The 15931-nt window shown below is 42.7% G+C and overlaps 1 protein-coding gene across 4 annotated transcripts in view; it reads right to left on the minus strand.

The window, feature by feature from the left end:
- LOC124789885 (6-phosphofructo-2-kinase/fructose-2,6-bisphosphatase 2) overlaps positions 1–15931 on the minus strand; it is a 372196-nt gene that overhangs the window by 69672 nt on the left and 286593 nt on the right. Inside the window, exon 2 of one of the 4 annotated variants that reach the window (XM_047257404.1) lies at positions 6649–7100. The exons of the other annotated variants lie outside the window; for them this stretch is intronic. Coding sequence (XP_047113360.1) covers positions 6649–6739 — 91 coding nt within the window. The 5' untranslated portion in view covers positions 6740–7100. The remainder of the gene's footprint in view (positions 1–6648; positions 7101–15931) is intronic. 4 annotated transcript variants of the gene reach the window in all.

Raw genomic sequence — 15931 nt, forward strand, 5'->3', positions numbered from 1 at the left:
TGACATGGCGCCTCTGACCGCGCGGGCCAACTTAATTGTTCACAGACTGTAAGTGCCGGGGAAATAATCGAATTTGACCCATATGGGCGCAGTTTTCGAAGTTTCTGCCCGGGATCAACAATTCGAAAGATAGCAGGCCTACCATCAGCATGTCCATCTGTCAGCGACAGTTTAACACCACGCAATACGTACTCATATGCAGAGTGTGACAAATAGGTATGGGCAAACTCTAGGAAACATTACTCACACGTAGAGGAAGAATATGTATTACATGGACATGGGTCCGAAATGCTTTGCTTTCATGTTAGAGCTCATTTTCTACACACAGCAACAGAACGTACCATCGTTATATGAAACGTTTTCTTACATCAAATATTCAACGTACCCTTTGGTTATAGTATGAAATACTTTCCGAAACGAGGTATTCACAATGTCCCCCATTTGCAAGGATACATGCATCAACTCGCCGTCGCACAGAATCCCTGGATGCGCTGGTGTATCCCTGGGAAATTGCCTACATAGCCTCCCACAATACGGGCACGAAAACTCTGTACATCGTGTGCCGGGGTCCCGTACAAATGAGCTTTCGAATTTCCCACCTGCCCAAATGCCTGCTGGGTTCAGGTCCGGATAGGGTGAAGACAAAGGAATTGGCCACCTCTACTTATCCATCTATCACAGAGTATGTTATTTAGAAGCCTACGAACATTAAGCGAAACGACGAGCCGCTCTACCGTGCATTAAGTACATGTTTTATCGCACTCGTAAGGTACATGTTCTAGCAGAACCGGTCGAGTATTCTCATTTGTAAGTTTCTCCGTTGAGCCTGAGTGGAAGAATATGGCGCCCCAACAGTCATAAATAATGCCGGTCGAAACGTTGACAGACAAACCTTGTTGATCACGTTATTCTCCAGGAATGGATCAGAGCACGAGGGATCCAATGCGACTGCGGGTTGATGCATGTATACTTCTAAAGAAAGGCATTTTGAAAATTTAATTTAGGAAAGCGTTTCATACATTAATCAAGAGAGAATTTTGAACATTTCAGTAAGAAAACGTTTCCTGTAATGCTGTTAAGTTCTGTTCGTGTGTTTTTACAATGATTAATGTGATTATGAAGAGAAGCAGAAAATGAGCTCCAATGTGAAAATAATGCGCGTCCGATTGGTTCAAATGGCTCTGAGCACTATGGGACTCAACTGCTGTGGTCATCAGTCCCCTAGAACTTAGAACTACTTAAACCTAACTAACCTAAGGACATCACACACATCCATGCCCGAGGCAGGATTCGAACCTGCGACCGTAGCAGTCGCACGGTAATGCGCGTCCGTATCTATGTCCACATAACATTTTCTTGCGCTACTTGTGAGGACCTTTTTCCGAAAGTTTGGCCATCACTTTTTGTAACACCCTGTATATTTTCAGATTAATTATTTTACTTCCATAGATGTGTGGAGGTAACGCATACTGTAGCTCGAATTTTCGGCAAACAGGACTGACAATTGCCCGCCCTCGCAGGCGCTGTCTTGTGGAACCTGTTTCGAATTTGATTATAAATGATTAAGCTCTCATTAAAAAGTGTAATGCGTCGCCAAACAACATCATAAAGTTTAGAACTGAGGATAAAACAAATCAAGACATGTCCCATGCCATACAAGTGGAATTACGCCGCTTGGGAAAGAGTGATACACGTTGTGCTTCGCGGTGGAATCTTGAAACCTAACAGTGAAATTTTCGGCAGGAGAGAATGAGAAAACTGGCATATTTGAATGGGTCAAACATTAAATCATGAATGAAAATTTTAGAGGAATGCGTCGAAACATAGTAGACAGCAGTAAATGGGTTCAAATGGCTGTGAACACTATGGGACTTAACATCTGAGGTCATCAGGCCCCTAGAACTTAGAACTACTTAAACCTAACTAACCTAAGGACATCGCACACATCCATGCCCGATGTAGGATTCCAACCTGCGACCGTAGCGGTCGCGCGGTTCAAGACTGAAGCGCCTAGAGCCGCTCGTCCACACCGGCCGGCTCATAAATACATTTGTACGGAGATGGCACTAGCTAATGCGCTCAGTGTGTCTCGATTGTTAAGTGAAAATGGTAATTACGCTACAACAGCGCGCTCCATGTGTCATACGGTATGTGAAATTTTCGACTGTCGTATAGGCCCAGCGAGCTTTCATACGTCAGCACAACGTTACGGGCCTATTCTTTTTTTGTGGAGGAGCTGACTGGCACCATTATCCATCAACAGCACGAAGCTCCACCGCATTGGGCACTCATAGTGCTGGAACAATGGAACTGGTGCTGGTGCGACCGTGGTGGACCTATCATATGGCTTCCTAATAGTCTCGGAATAATGCCTACTTTTTTGTTTTATTTGGGACTGTGTAAAAGTTAACAGTGTATTCACAAAGACCACAGAATCTGGCCAACCTGCGGACGTAAATTACGGCGGCCTTTCAGCGAATCACTCCAGAAATGCTACACGTCATGTGGCGCAACATGGACGCGAGGTATATGATGTGTGCCGCATTCGCAATGGCGACGAGTTGAGTGCTACTGTGCTGTGACGGAAATTTCAGGCGCAAACTCCAGACTCTCCTCCGCTTGTATGTACCATTAACAAGCAATAAATTTGAATAGCTTCTTGTATACAGTGTTTTAGTTTACTGACATCTCAAACGGATCATCCAATATCTTGAATAAGGTACCGATAGTACACAATGAAAACTTCAATTTGTTAAATATTACAGAAGAAGCAAATACTGTTTCTTAAAAAAAATATATAAAGTGATACAGACAGTGTTGCTACATGTGTAACTTTATAGTAGAAACCTAGTGATTTACACATTATAGAAATCCACATACTTCCAAATCTCCCTTTGATAATGGAGTTACTGCTTACTGGAATTACGAGGTTTTCACAGACAGATCGAGTTTCGAGGTTTGCACTGCCTACCATCGATACTCCATATGAAATTATTATTAGAACAGCGTAATGTAATCTCCTCATTACACTGTACTGTCCATAAAGCTACGCTTACTCTGTCGTTTTAGCGTAACTCAAAGTCTTATGTTAATCCTCTACAGTTATAACTACTGCTGACTGTGTACTCAGTGTTGCTTCAAGCCAAAATAAATAAATAAATAAATTTTAAAAAATCATTAATAATTTCAAGGACATAAGCTCAAATGACAATATTGTGCCTCAGGTTCGTAAAACTGCACAGCAGACCATAGTAGAGCACGACAGGAAAATAAAACGCTCCTTCCAAATTGTAATACGTAAAATGTGGTTTAATAGATTAGAATTGCGTCGAATGTATTCTTTACGTTCTATCAAATACATGCAATTTTTATGTATGATCTCTTATTTCCAGAGCTTTAATTAGGCAGTTTAGTAGGGGGCCCCCTGAAAGTGCGCGGCTCATCATCTGACTGGTAGTCAAACTGGTCCCTACCACCCACTACAGCTTTCATGGTGGACGGAAGGATTTTAGAAACGTTTTCATTAGTTTATTATTTTATTCATGGCTGTAATTTTCAGTAACTGTAATAAATATTTTTCACAATAAAATTTGGTCGTCAGTCGCAAATATATTTTTATTATGCTTCACCAGTTTCGACAAATTAAAGTGTCATCTTCAGAAACCTACGAAATTAGGGATACTGTAAATCTTTAGATCTTAGCTGTATATTTATGTGAAATATAAGAACTATATTACAGAAACTTACTTAGTACTTGTTTAGGAAATGTCAATATCTTCTTCATAGATGCATAATGTCATGATACGTCCAGAAATGTACATATTGTACGTGATTATTTTAAATACAGGTTGAACCTTTTAATTTGAAATATATAAACAATTTCACCTAAATTCAAGAGTTGTTAAATGATCAACTTGCATTAAAAAGCAGACACTATTTTGATTGCATATATGTAATATAAAGGAGTTGTATATAACACATTTGAGGGAAAAAACAGTGCTACGACATTCACATCAGAGCAGTTCTAATATATAAAAGGAATGAGTTAATTTTCACATTTTATAATACATAATATGCAATCAAAATAATGTCTGCTTTTTAATGCAAGTTGATCATTTAACAACTATTCTAAATTTAGATGAAACAGTTTAAAGATTTCAAATTTTTCTAATAGGTACATTTTTTAGACCTAGTCAAATGTATGCAAAATTTCTATATTCAGCAGAGATGGAGGATTGACTTATGAAGTCTCGCCGATCGAATGAAACAACCAAGTTTACTGTTACCAGTCACCGTTTATTTAAATCCAAAACGCATTTGGAAGGTTTAAACGTCCATCATCGGGTGGATTTACATGCTTTAGTATGCCCTATGTGTGTGTTGTGTTACGATTTGGGGGTAACTTGTGGCACTGTCTGGTGGAGAAACAAAAGCACTATTTAAGAACATTGTTTTGAGGAGGTTTTTTGACTAAGAGTATATTTAAAGGTGAAAAGAAACAAGTAAAATAGAATAACTCCAGTGGTGACAGGCTACTTTCTCTGCCGTAACACATCACATGTAAACTGTCATATTTTGTAAAGAAAAATGGTGTCTGAAAATTGCTAGGTGCAAAGAACATACAGTAAAACAAAAACACTATCTCCAAGTACAAAGAATATATATCAACATTATTTGGAGTAAGTTTTAAAGAATTGTTGAGTTCTTAGTTTGAGTTGCTGAATATTTTAAGGGATAAACAAATCCTTTTCTGTCAAATTTATATGTCTTAAATTTCATACTCGTTTATATAATCAGGTACATGTTGCAAACTTCAAGTAAATACTTACGTTGGCAACAGTGGTAAATTATACATAAATAACAATTTTGGCTGGGATTCACGGACAGGACTGAAAGGATGGAATGGAGACAGAGACAGAGAGAGAGAGAGAGAGAGAGAGAGAGAGAGAGAGAGAGAGAAACTTTTCAGGAGCAGGGGTTCTTAAGGTTATATCTGTTACATGTAATGACTAAGTAAGGTTGTAATTCTAGCCGTCTTTGTTGAGTAAGTGTTCACGAATGCGGATCTTAACTTTCCACTCTGTCTGACCTATATAATAAATCTGATATGTATTATTCTGTAGCTTATAAGCTCCATTAAATTTTGGCAAAGTTTTTGCTAAGTAATTATTAGTATATGTTTTAACTTAGTGTAACTCTGCTTAATAAATTCTACAAAGTAAAGTAAATTCCCTAGTATATAAATCATCATTAATTTGGAACCGGTGAGAGGTTAGAATATGTTACTAGTAATATAGAAAAGTAAGCGGTAGGTAAAGAAGATTGACTATCCCTGAGTTATACGAATAAAAGGCCTCCGACAACTGTTGTCAAAGTAGCTTTAACCTAGATACGGCTGTTATCCTTCAGAGAGGATTTTTGCAAAGAAGCCTAAAATTTATTTTACTACTTCATTATTCTACCTTCAAACAGATGACTTTAGTATATATTTTATCCAACCTATGCATACCATTGTTTAAAAAAGCATTTGGCTCTCACTGTTGAGTCAACAAAATTCTGTGTGTATGAGACAACTAGGTTTGTTGAAAATGGATAATCTGCCTATCCTTCTAGTTGATGAGTAAGTATAACTTCTCTGTGGACGTATATATTACAGAAATAAATCTTCACATATTCTCTCAGACAGTCATATCAATACAGTTAAAGATAATATGAGTATTTGCATGCCCAATATCCTTCAGTGACTCTCTCTTCAAATACATCCTTTTAGACGGACATTAGCTTTATGCATACAAAATCAGGTACATTGTGCCTTTCTGTGTTTTGCTGTAACGTAAGTACACACGTGAAATCAGATAAGTCAGTATACTAGTGGCTTCATGGTGTGACAACAGCGTGCTGAGGGTGGCAACAGTCTTTGATACTATACATGTAATGTGGCATTACATCAGCAGAAAAGACTAACAGTAATTCAACAGCCAAGAGTCATTTATCACTACAAGTTTATGGGTGAAACTGATAGAGCTAATCAAAATGTTTCACTCTACAGAGTATGGTATTTCCCCATTATTGCACATTTTTGTCGATGTAGTCGAGGACAGCTCATGATAGCTATGGTAGCTATGGTGCATTTCGTCGAATTGTCACTGGAGTTCTAGAATTAAACTGCCTTGTTGCTATGCAACGGGCATGACCATCTAAAAATCACAAAAATTTATTCTAGACACAAGCTGGAACATTATGTTGCAGACTTGCCACCGGATCCTGATTCGAGAAAGGCGAAACAGCTTCACTGTCGCCAATCTCAGAAAACAATCTACAAGACAATGTAGTGTACCACTTCATGTACCTTATTTCATACTGTTCCACACAAAAATAATAGGACAACATTGATCTGACGCTTGAATAGCAACACTGTATTAAGTGCGTGTACATACAGCAGAAGTTCTTCGATAAGGGTGGTGTATTTTTCAAAAAACTATGCAAATAAAAAGGTAAAACTATTATATAGACATAATTTTTACTATAATTAAGAGATTGATTAAAGTTTTTGATAAAATGGAAACAAAAAATAATTCAGCCTTAGCATGCAGCACCAAAAGGCTACCAGCAACAAGGCAAGAAAAGCGGCGCATGCGCAGAGCTCACCTATGCGGATGGAGACCTTGCGTTGAAACTGGGAATTCCTCCTCTGCATCATGCCCGGGGGGAGCAGCAGGTTCAGGTTAAGACACTCCATGGCGCGAAGGCGGCGCGTATCTCGCACTGGTCGCTACTAGAGATGCGGCGGGCGCACCGCCGTCCGCACACGCTACGGGTTCGCAAAGCATTGCGATCGCGACCGCCTGAACGCTTATAGCAGCTTGGCCCCTACCCAGAGCTTTGTGCACACAAACGCGCGGCCGCCGCCACCACCACCTTCGTCCGTGACCTTCGAACTCCCCGGAGTCAAAATCTGGGGGGCGAGGAGGTATCTGGCGGGAGTCCTTCGCAAGGGTGCGCCGGATCTGCACCGGCCCTCGCCGATGCCTCCGTGGCCTCTACTTCGCCTTGATCTCTATCGCAGCTTTCAGTCGCACTAGGCCCGACGTGACGGAGGGCTGCAATGAATAACACTTCGCTTAACGAGAGCACACACCGCCGGCTCGTTCAAGGAGATGCTGGTGAGTCAACGACGAAAACCTTGGCAGGCGTATTTTATAACGCCGTGGCCTCTGCTCTAACTGGTACTCGGTTATGTCAACTGGTCAATAAACAACTATGTACTATAGTAACCACTCGCTTACAGCAAACTGCACGCATTGCCCTATCACACAACTTATTTTCTGTCTTTGCCATCTATTGACTACCTACACAGAGCGATTAAAAACGACTTTCCGACTCTAGCCCCTTAATGCCGTGTGTTCCAAATTCGCATTATACCAAAGCGACGCTATCAAATTAAAGGTTAATTGTTTTGAGCGTCAGTGTCGGCAGGTGCAGATTGTACACGAAGCTACCAATGCCTCTGACACGTGCTGCCATTTTCTGAATGTTCTGGATACTTTTGGAGCGACTTGCTGCTCGCGTCTTTATTTATGACACATTCTCATCATTCTTTGGAGAATTATAGCTAGACACAGAGGTAAGTTCAGTCCTGAAAGTGTGACTGAAATCACATTTTAATGTCGAACTATTTTCACGTGGAACATTAAGGTATTAAGGGGCTGAACTCATAGTCGGTGACCCTCGTATGGGTTGTCAACTGTCTTTTATTGAGGGTGTTTTCAATTTTACGCTTCTTCTGTGTAGGTGGTGTCAGTGCAAACGTGTAGAGCGCTAATTGCATGTTCCGTGCGGGCCTACAGTCAACAGAAGAAGTCATTTTGATTCTCATTGAAATTAAATACCACTAAGGAGACTCATTAGTAACGCAGCCAAAAAATTAGGCTGCTGCGACATTAAGTCCAAGGAAGTTTATTTACATTGACATCCAAACGCGTAGAACGGATTCCGTATTTCCAACAGCAAATATTGTAGCTGCTGTGTGACGAGACTGAAGATAGTGCTGACTGGCTATCCTTTATGAAGAAGGGTAAAGCCTAATTTCAACACAGGAGACGCTTATATCCTTCTGCCTGCAGGTGAGTTTTATTTGTGCATACTAACCACAAATGCAAAAATTCCCTGGGTAAAGTATTCAATAGGCTTATAGATTTTTGCTGTAATGAGTTTGTCACTATCCTCCCTAAGAGAGTTGCACAAACACATTTTTCCTGTTTCTAGACTAACACTATTTTGCCCGAAAAAGTGCGGATTATTTTTCATGACTTTTGCCAACGTCCGTAAACATCATTTAAAGCAATATCGTACGAAACTAATTCGAGCCTGATATACCGAATATAAATGCATAAGGAACAAAGATTTGGGTTCAACAATCAGTCGACGATGCGTTATCTGCTTCTGCATTGTGATATACATTCACAAATCTTGTGTGTGTACTATTTAACATTTTTGGTACTTATGCGTAATTTCCTGTCTGAGTTGTTGACCAAGATAGTTGATAGCGTAAAACAGTTTCGCGCGTATTACTTGGTGTGAATAATATTTTTTTTAACATCTCTTCTTGTACAGGCTCCTCCTCTTCCAACTGACATCCGTAAGAAAATCGTACTCTTGTCTATACGAAAAGCATTAGTAAAGTACTACTTTGTGCTATCGAAAACGAAATAGCTGATTTACAGACACCATTAAACAACCAACACCGATATTTCATGGTGGTAACAAAATCGGTTCAGGTCTCCTACGTAAATATGGGAGAGAAACAATATTCCGTAAACTGTGTCGTCCGCGTACGTGCGTGTGCGTGAGAGAGAGAGAGAGAGAGAGAGAGAGCACGACACGTGCCGGAAGCAGTTCTATTTCTTTGAGAAAATATCGGTAAAAGAGAACTGTGAGTACATTTTGTAGCGTGGAAATGTCAGAGCGCAGATAGCTCGACAAACGGAGAGGAAGAGAAGGAAGGCGTTTTGGCACTAACGGCCAAGACCAGGCTGTAGAGTAAGCCTTCCGCAATCGCTTGGCGCCTTTCCCAGTGAACTGCGAGACTGTGTCTCAAGCTCAATTACTCTAGCACACGTCTGTGATGAGCAAGTGTAACGTGTAGTTATATCTGTGCTGCTGGTGAAGTTAAGGAAAAGGGAGAGAGTGAAATCTGGTTCTGGCTAACTGCCTGAGCTGAAGCAGTCCTCGCACTGAGGGCTGTTTGAATCCCACCGGTGTGGTACTTCTAGTGGAGGCATTATGACCTTGCCTTCTGCCAACCTGAGAAGGGCTCTTAGCGCACCATTTATACGCCTACAGTTTAACGCGTAGTTCAGGCCACAGTACATCTCACCTTTTCACATATCAAGAGTTTTGCTGTCGGTGAAATACGTGTGAAACACAGAAAAAGAGACCTAGGCCCAACCGGGGCAGGAACATAGGACATTTACTCGCTTAGCCAAAAAGCCAGCACACTGCCTACACTTGTCCCAAAGCATGGGAAAGGCAACCAGTCTTAAAGAATTCAAGAATAATCCACGACAAAAAGGAAATAAAGACATTAGCTGCCAGTGGGCGCAGATTTATATCAATGGGATAAGTTGAAAATTTGTGCCGAACCGGGATTAGAACCCGTATCTTCTGCTTACTAGGCAGATGCGCTGTCCACTACGTCATCCGGACAAAGTGAGCACCACAACCGCATGGACTGTCCTAGAACGCCTCCCATCAGACCCAAATTCGCAACTTATACGACAAACTTCTGATGTAGTGCCCCTGTTCGTAAGCCTTATCCTCATTACTCGCGGCATCTCGCCAATTCCCGCAAGAGTTCGAGCATGGTGTGATTCTGCAGTGAAGGGACCATTGCCCGTCATCGCCCTAATTATATATGTGATGTCTGTTCTTTTAGACTTGGAATTAAGCAAATTAGCTGCCATTGGGCACTGATTTATATCAATGGGGCAAGTTGAAAACTTGTGCCGGACCGCGATACGTGATTCATTGTGGCTGCAGGATCAAAATGGTGTCTGTTCTTTCATACATGTCCGTGAGAGCAGACAGCATCCACATATCTAAGGCGATAAAGAACAATATCCCTTTAGTGCAGATGCACAGCAAGCTCGAACTATTACGAGAACTGGCGACATGTCGCGAGTAATGAGGCTTATTAGCAGGGGCACTGCATCAGTGTGTGGTATCAGTTGAGAATTTGACGGGAGGCGTACAAGGCAGAACGTGCGATTGTGGTGACGCGTCTGGATGGCGTAGCTGTCAGCAACATCAGGAGACCCAGGTTCTAGTCCCAGTCTGGCACAAAGTTTCAACCTGCTCTATTGATATTGATCAATGCCCACTGGCAGCTAAAGTCTTTAATTCCTTTGTGAATTGATGCATAGCGGCTGCAGCGTCAAAATGGAGTCTTAATTTGGATATGTCCGAGAGAACACACATATAATCACCCATGGTCAGCATGGTACGGCACTGCGCAAGATGAGGGATTGTGTACCATCTGCTGAGTAGGAACTGTGAGTGTCTGTCTTAAAAACTTGATCGATGATACCGATTGTCACTTACAATCTTGGCTCCAGAGGGCAGACCGGGAAGCCATCACCTCCACGGTCAGGGCAAAAAGTTACGAGCCTGAATTAATAAAAATGGGAAAAAGTTAAGATGGTGGTTTTAATGCTTCAGGAATTCTACAGTCTCTCTACCCCCCCCCCCCCCCCCCCCCCCGCACCCGCTCTTCCCGCCTGATTACAACGCACAGCTATGTGAAACTGCCATATAAGTTCTCCTTTGGAAAGTCGTTAAACTCGCAAGTCACATTCCCGTGAATGTCATCAAAGCGATGACCATTCATGCGAATTTCTGCGCTTTGTCGTTTTGTGGCAAGTTCGTACTGGTAACTCTAAGTCTCGTCACCCGTGATGATTTTTTCCAGAAAAGAACTGTCTGCGTCTTGGAGAACGTATGGAACACCTAATTTGGAAATATTGTTCCACTGCCATTTGTCACTCAACAACGTTAACCAAGTACAGCCAAACGTCCTCTACTTAACACTGCCTGCCCACAACTGACAGGACGAATGCATGTACATCTGTTGACGTCGCTTGTACGTCAGGATTAAAATCAGTCTCGGAACTTTTTCGAAGGACGATGCATACTGTTTGGAGGATTACGATGAAAGGACGAATACGAGTGTGTAGCGTCCCGTCGACGACCAAGTCGTTAAGGACGGAGCGCGAGCACAGATTGGAAGAACGAAATCGGTCCTGCACTTTTTAAACGAAATGTCTCGCCTTTTGCCTTAAGCAATGTAGGGAAACCACGGGAAACCTAAATCTAGATGGCCAGATGCAAATGTGTACCGCCGTCCTCCAGAATGCGAGTCCAATGGTTGACCAGTGCGTGGCCTTGCTTGTACAGTTATAGCACAGGAAATGTACATCGTGTGAAACTAATTCTGATCTACAACATGCTTTCTGCACTAATAAAAAATGCTGTCATTAATGTGTGGCAACAGAACAAACAGAAAGGCATCCAAACAAATCGGCAACAGGCCATCATCATTTTTACAGGCTACGGAAAAACTCCCTATAGTAGGGCGCGCTGGCCGCTAGGCTGTAAGACCTTCAATGGAAGAACCGTTACAGACTCTGTATAATGCCAGGTATGAACTAAACGATGAAAATGATGACGAAAGAACTAAGTGTCTCTTTACATCAACGTCACTCCTTTCTGAAGTGAATATTATAATTAATCACTACTGTAGTATAATGATGATCGTGATCAAAGTCATACCACGTATCAAAGATAGGCCTTCGCCAGTCTTAGTGAACAAATACGAACAGAACATTACGTGCAACATCCCAAAAATGTTAACTACTACATACAGAAGACTTGGGAGCGTGTATCACAGTAGGAAAGACGCTGAATCAAACGTTCGATCAATCGCTAATGTTATAACGACTGAAACAACACGAAACAAAGTCAGGTTGCATTTCATCTTTCATTTTTCAAGGGAGCTGGAGTGTATCCAATAAGAAGAAAAAAAGGCAGATATATTTTAAAAAAGCGACTTATATCTGTGTCGTCCATTGCTGGAGGAATGCAGAGGGCATTCCCTGCTCCGAGGGCACGACTTACTCAGCGATAAACAACTTCTCCGTAGATACCGAAACGGACTTTGAAAACAATGATACTGAGAAACACAGAGTAGTCTCTCTGTTGACATTACGAAAGAGAAACGTTAAGAGCGCAGGAAAACACACGTTTCTCAGTTCACTGACAGACAGTCACAGTTACTTACATACCAGTAAAGAACGCTTTAATATGTATGTATGTTGGTATGCTTGATGTGTTGATTATTTTGTAGAAAGATAAACTAAATATGATGGAGGAAGGCTTAATCATTATACACGGAGTTCAAGCTCAAACTGTGTAAGGAAATCGATGGCGTCCCTCTAAAAGGAACAATCCTGGCATTCCCCTTCGTCTAAGGAAACCACAGGAAACAGATTTTTTGTTTGTTTGTTTGTTTAGGGCGCTCAACTACTAAGGCCATTAGCGCCCAGTCACAAACGTTAGTGCACTAATAGCGTAGAAAAACGCAAGGGGGCAACACCAGAAAGTACTTACAAAGACGCAGATAAACAAAATAAAAGAGTTAGATCTTTTTGGACAAGTCCGTCAATGTAATAAAACTAAGGATACGAGCAGCTGCTCGAGCGTAATCAGCTAAAAGTTCCTGTAAGGTAGACGGCAGACACAGGACAACACGAGAGTGAATAAAACGGGGACAAGACAATAAAATATGGCGCACCGTCAATAGATGACCACAGCGGCACTGCGGGGCGGGGTCACCGGACAACAGGTAGCGGTGGCTAAATCGGAAATGCCCAACCCGCAACCTGGCCAAAATGACCTCCTGTCGCCGGGAATGGCGTGAGGAGGTAGGTCGAGCCGTCGGGATCGGTTTGATGGCCCTAAGCTTATTTTCATGGAGAGAGGACCAAGCCTCATGCCACAATGATGAAACGCGCCGACAAAGAACCCCACTACCATCAGTTGATGGGACACGAAAGGAAGCTGTCCGAGGCAGGAGGACAGCAGCCTTGGCCGCAGCATCAGCAGCTTCGTTCCCAGGCACACCAACGTGGCCAGGAATCCACAAAAAAAGGACACGAGCGCCGGTATCAGCTAGCGACTGAAGGGACCGTTGAATTCGTTGCACGAGAGGGTGGTCCGAACGTGGGTCACGGAGACTCTGAATGATGCCCAAAGAATCAGAGCAGATGGCATAGGGAGAATGACGATGGCGGTGGATATGCTGAACAGCCTGATAGAGAGCAGAGAACTCAGCTGTAAAGCTTGAACACTGGTCAAGGAGCCGGTATTGAAAGGTATCATCCCCACCGACAAAGGCACATCCGACGCCACCAGTAGTCTTGGAGCCATCCGTGTAAATAAAGACGTTATTAGCGAGCCTCGAACGAAGTTCGACAAACCTCGAGCGGTATATCGAATCCTCGGTCCTCTCCTTTGGAAGCGACCTGAGTTCAAGGTGAACGCGAACCTGCGCCTGGAGCCAAGGTGGCGTCAGGCTCTGAAAACCAAATTGGGATGACCGCACGGGTATCCGAAGCGCTGTCCTTCCGAATATGAGTCACGCATCTTACCACTGCGGCACCTACCTCGATAAACTAAAGACATTATGTACAGGGGTTGGACAAAAATATGAAAACACCACAGACACGACACATTATCATGCCTAATAAGGCATTCGAAACAGCTTCCATTCGTCTCAGAATGGATACATAGGCTCTGTATAGTTTTCAAGGCAGTCTCATATCATTCTTCATGTAAAATAGTGACAAGTTCAGGTAACGATGATGGAGGTTGATAGCGGTAGCCACTCTTCTTTCCAAAGTAGACGACAAAGGCTCAATATTATTGAGACCCTGTGACCTTGGTGGCCAGACGAGATGCGACAATTCATCCTCGTGCCCATAAAACCAGCCCTGGACGGTGCTACCTGTGTGAGCAGGGGTCCTGTCTTCTTGGAACACAGCATCACCATTGGGGAACAAACACTGTAGCATGGAATGCACCTGATCAGCCAAAATGGTCGCATAATCCTTATCAGTACTGCGACTGTGCAGAGTAACCACGGAGACCGTGGAATATGACAATATGGCTGTTCAAATTATTACCGAACCCTCGTCATGTGTCCCTTTTGGGACATAAACTGAGCCAGAAGTTGGAAACTGTGTGAAGCAAGACTCATCCGAGCAACTGACTTTCTTCCATTGCTCCACAGTCCAGGTTTTATGGCTTCGGCACACGTTTCCCTGCCAGTTACGGGCATCTGCGTTACTGATGAGTGGTTTTGGAATCCCAGCCCGCCCTGTAATTCGCTGCTTACGGAGCTCCCTTCCCGTTCTTTTGGTGCTACATTCAATTCTGCAACGACTTTTGGGCTGTCGTCCTCTTATTTTCCGTCACAATCCTCTTTAATGACCGTGTCTCACAATCATTCAGGACACAGTTTTGCCCGCGTTGTTACTTAGTGGATGATGTTTTTCGTCTTTCCTGTATGCGGTAGAAATATTCGATACGGTGCCTATTGAGACGACAAGCCTTCAGTTCCCTTGGTTACAGAAGCACCCACGATAAGAGCACCAACAGTTTACCACGTTCGAATTCACTTACCTTCGACCCAATGCACACTCAAAACTACACAGAACACTGTTCTGTCCATGACTGACACTTGGAATATACTGAGGACATTGCACGGTACCGTTCGTGGTCAGATACAGCACCACAATCTGCAGGCTTGGCCAGCGTCTACATTCATATCCAAGCGTGCATTTCTCGAAGTGTTCCCATATTTTTGTTCAACCCCTGTATGAGAAATTACCAGATGTGCTCGTAATATCTACAAACAAATGGTGAACTTTTACTTTCGTTTCTAAGTGTAACATACTAGAGGCAGACGATATTAAAGCTGAAAGACTGCTCGCAGACAACATCTGTGTTTCGAGTGAGGTGTGACGGGGAAAAAACTAATTCTAGAAGGAATTTCCATTTACTGTAAATTTATTACTCTGTACATTGGTCACATCGCTACAACTGCATGCAATATGATTTTATCTGACCTATCTGAGATTGGGGAAATCTGATCTGACCGCTATGTGAAGTACGTGTATTGTGAGCGGTTATTCGGCTATATATATATATTTCTTATCTGGGCGGAGAGAGAGCAAGTCAGCAGAAGTGATCCAGATGGCAGATTCCCACGGCACACCGTTTACAAGATAAAAATGAACTGCTTTATCACATTCACGAGAGGTCGCTCGCTTTGAATGTAGGAAGAAGTAGTCTACAGTGTATCGTAGCTGACAGATCACGTTAATGACTACGAGAAACCAGATGATGTCGACGTGGTTACTGGCTGACTTCGGCCACATACTTAGCAAATTTCACAGCTATTTTTGTAAATACTGATAAAGCTTTAGTTACTGTGCTCCGGTTGTAGAGAGATATTGTATCTGATGTATGAAGATAGTAACTGTTCTCGAAAGAACAGGTACCACTAATGACCGTGCAGCTTCTCTAGAATAAATGATAATTAATTGAAACCCTCAGCTGCCGAGAGGTGGTGTTGATAAAGCTCGATGGGGACAGCTGAAAATTTGAGCCCCGACCGGAACTCGAACCCGGGATCTAAGTGGATGGGCAAACATCTTTAGGTACATTTCGTATGTAGATTGTGGACAGTTGGGAATGTGGGTCTCACGGGAAGCGTGCAAGGGATAAGTCCCTGCAGTCGCGCTATTCATCTGTGTCCTCGGTGGCCTATATGGATAGAGCGTCTGCCATGTAAGCAGGAGATCCCGGCTTCGAG

Source organism: Schistocerca piceifrons, chromosome 3, assembly GCF_021461385.2.
Source record: "Schistocerca piceifrons isolate TAMUIC-IGC-003096 chromosome 3, iqSchPice1.1, whole genome shotgun sequence".
NCBI classification, from domain to species: domain Eukaryota; kingdom Metazoa; phylum Arthropoda; class Insecta; order Orthoptera; family Acrididae; genus Schistocerca; species Schistocerca piceifrons.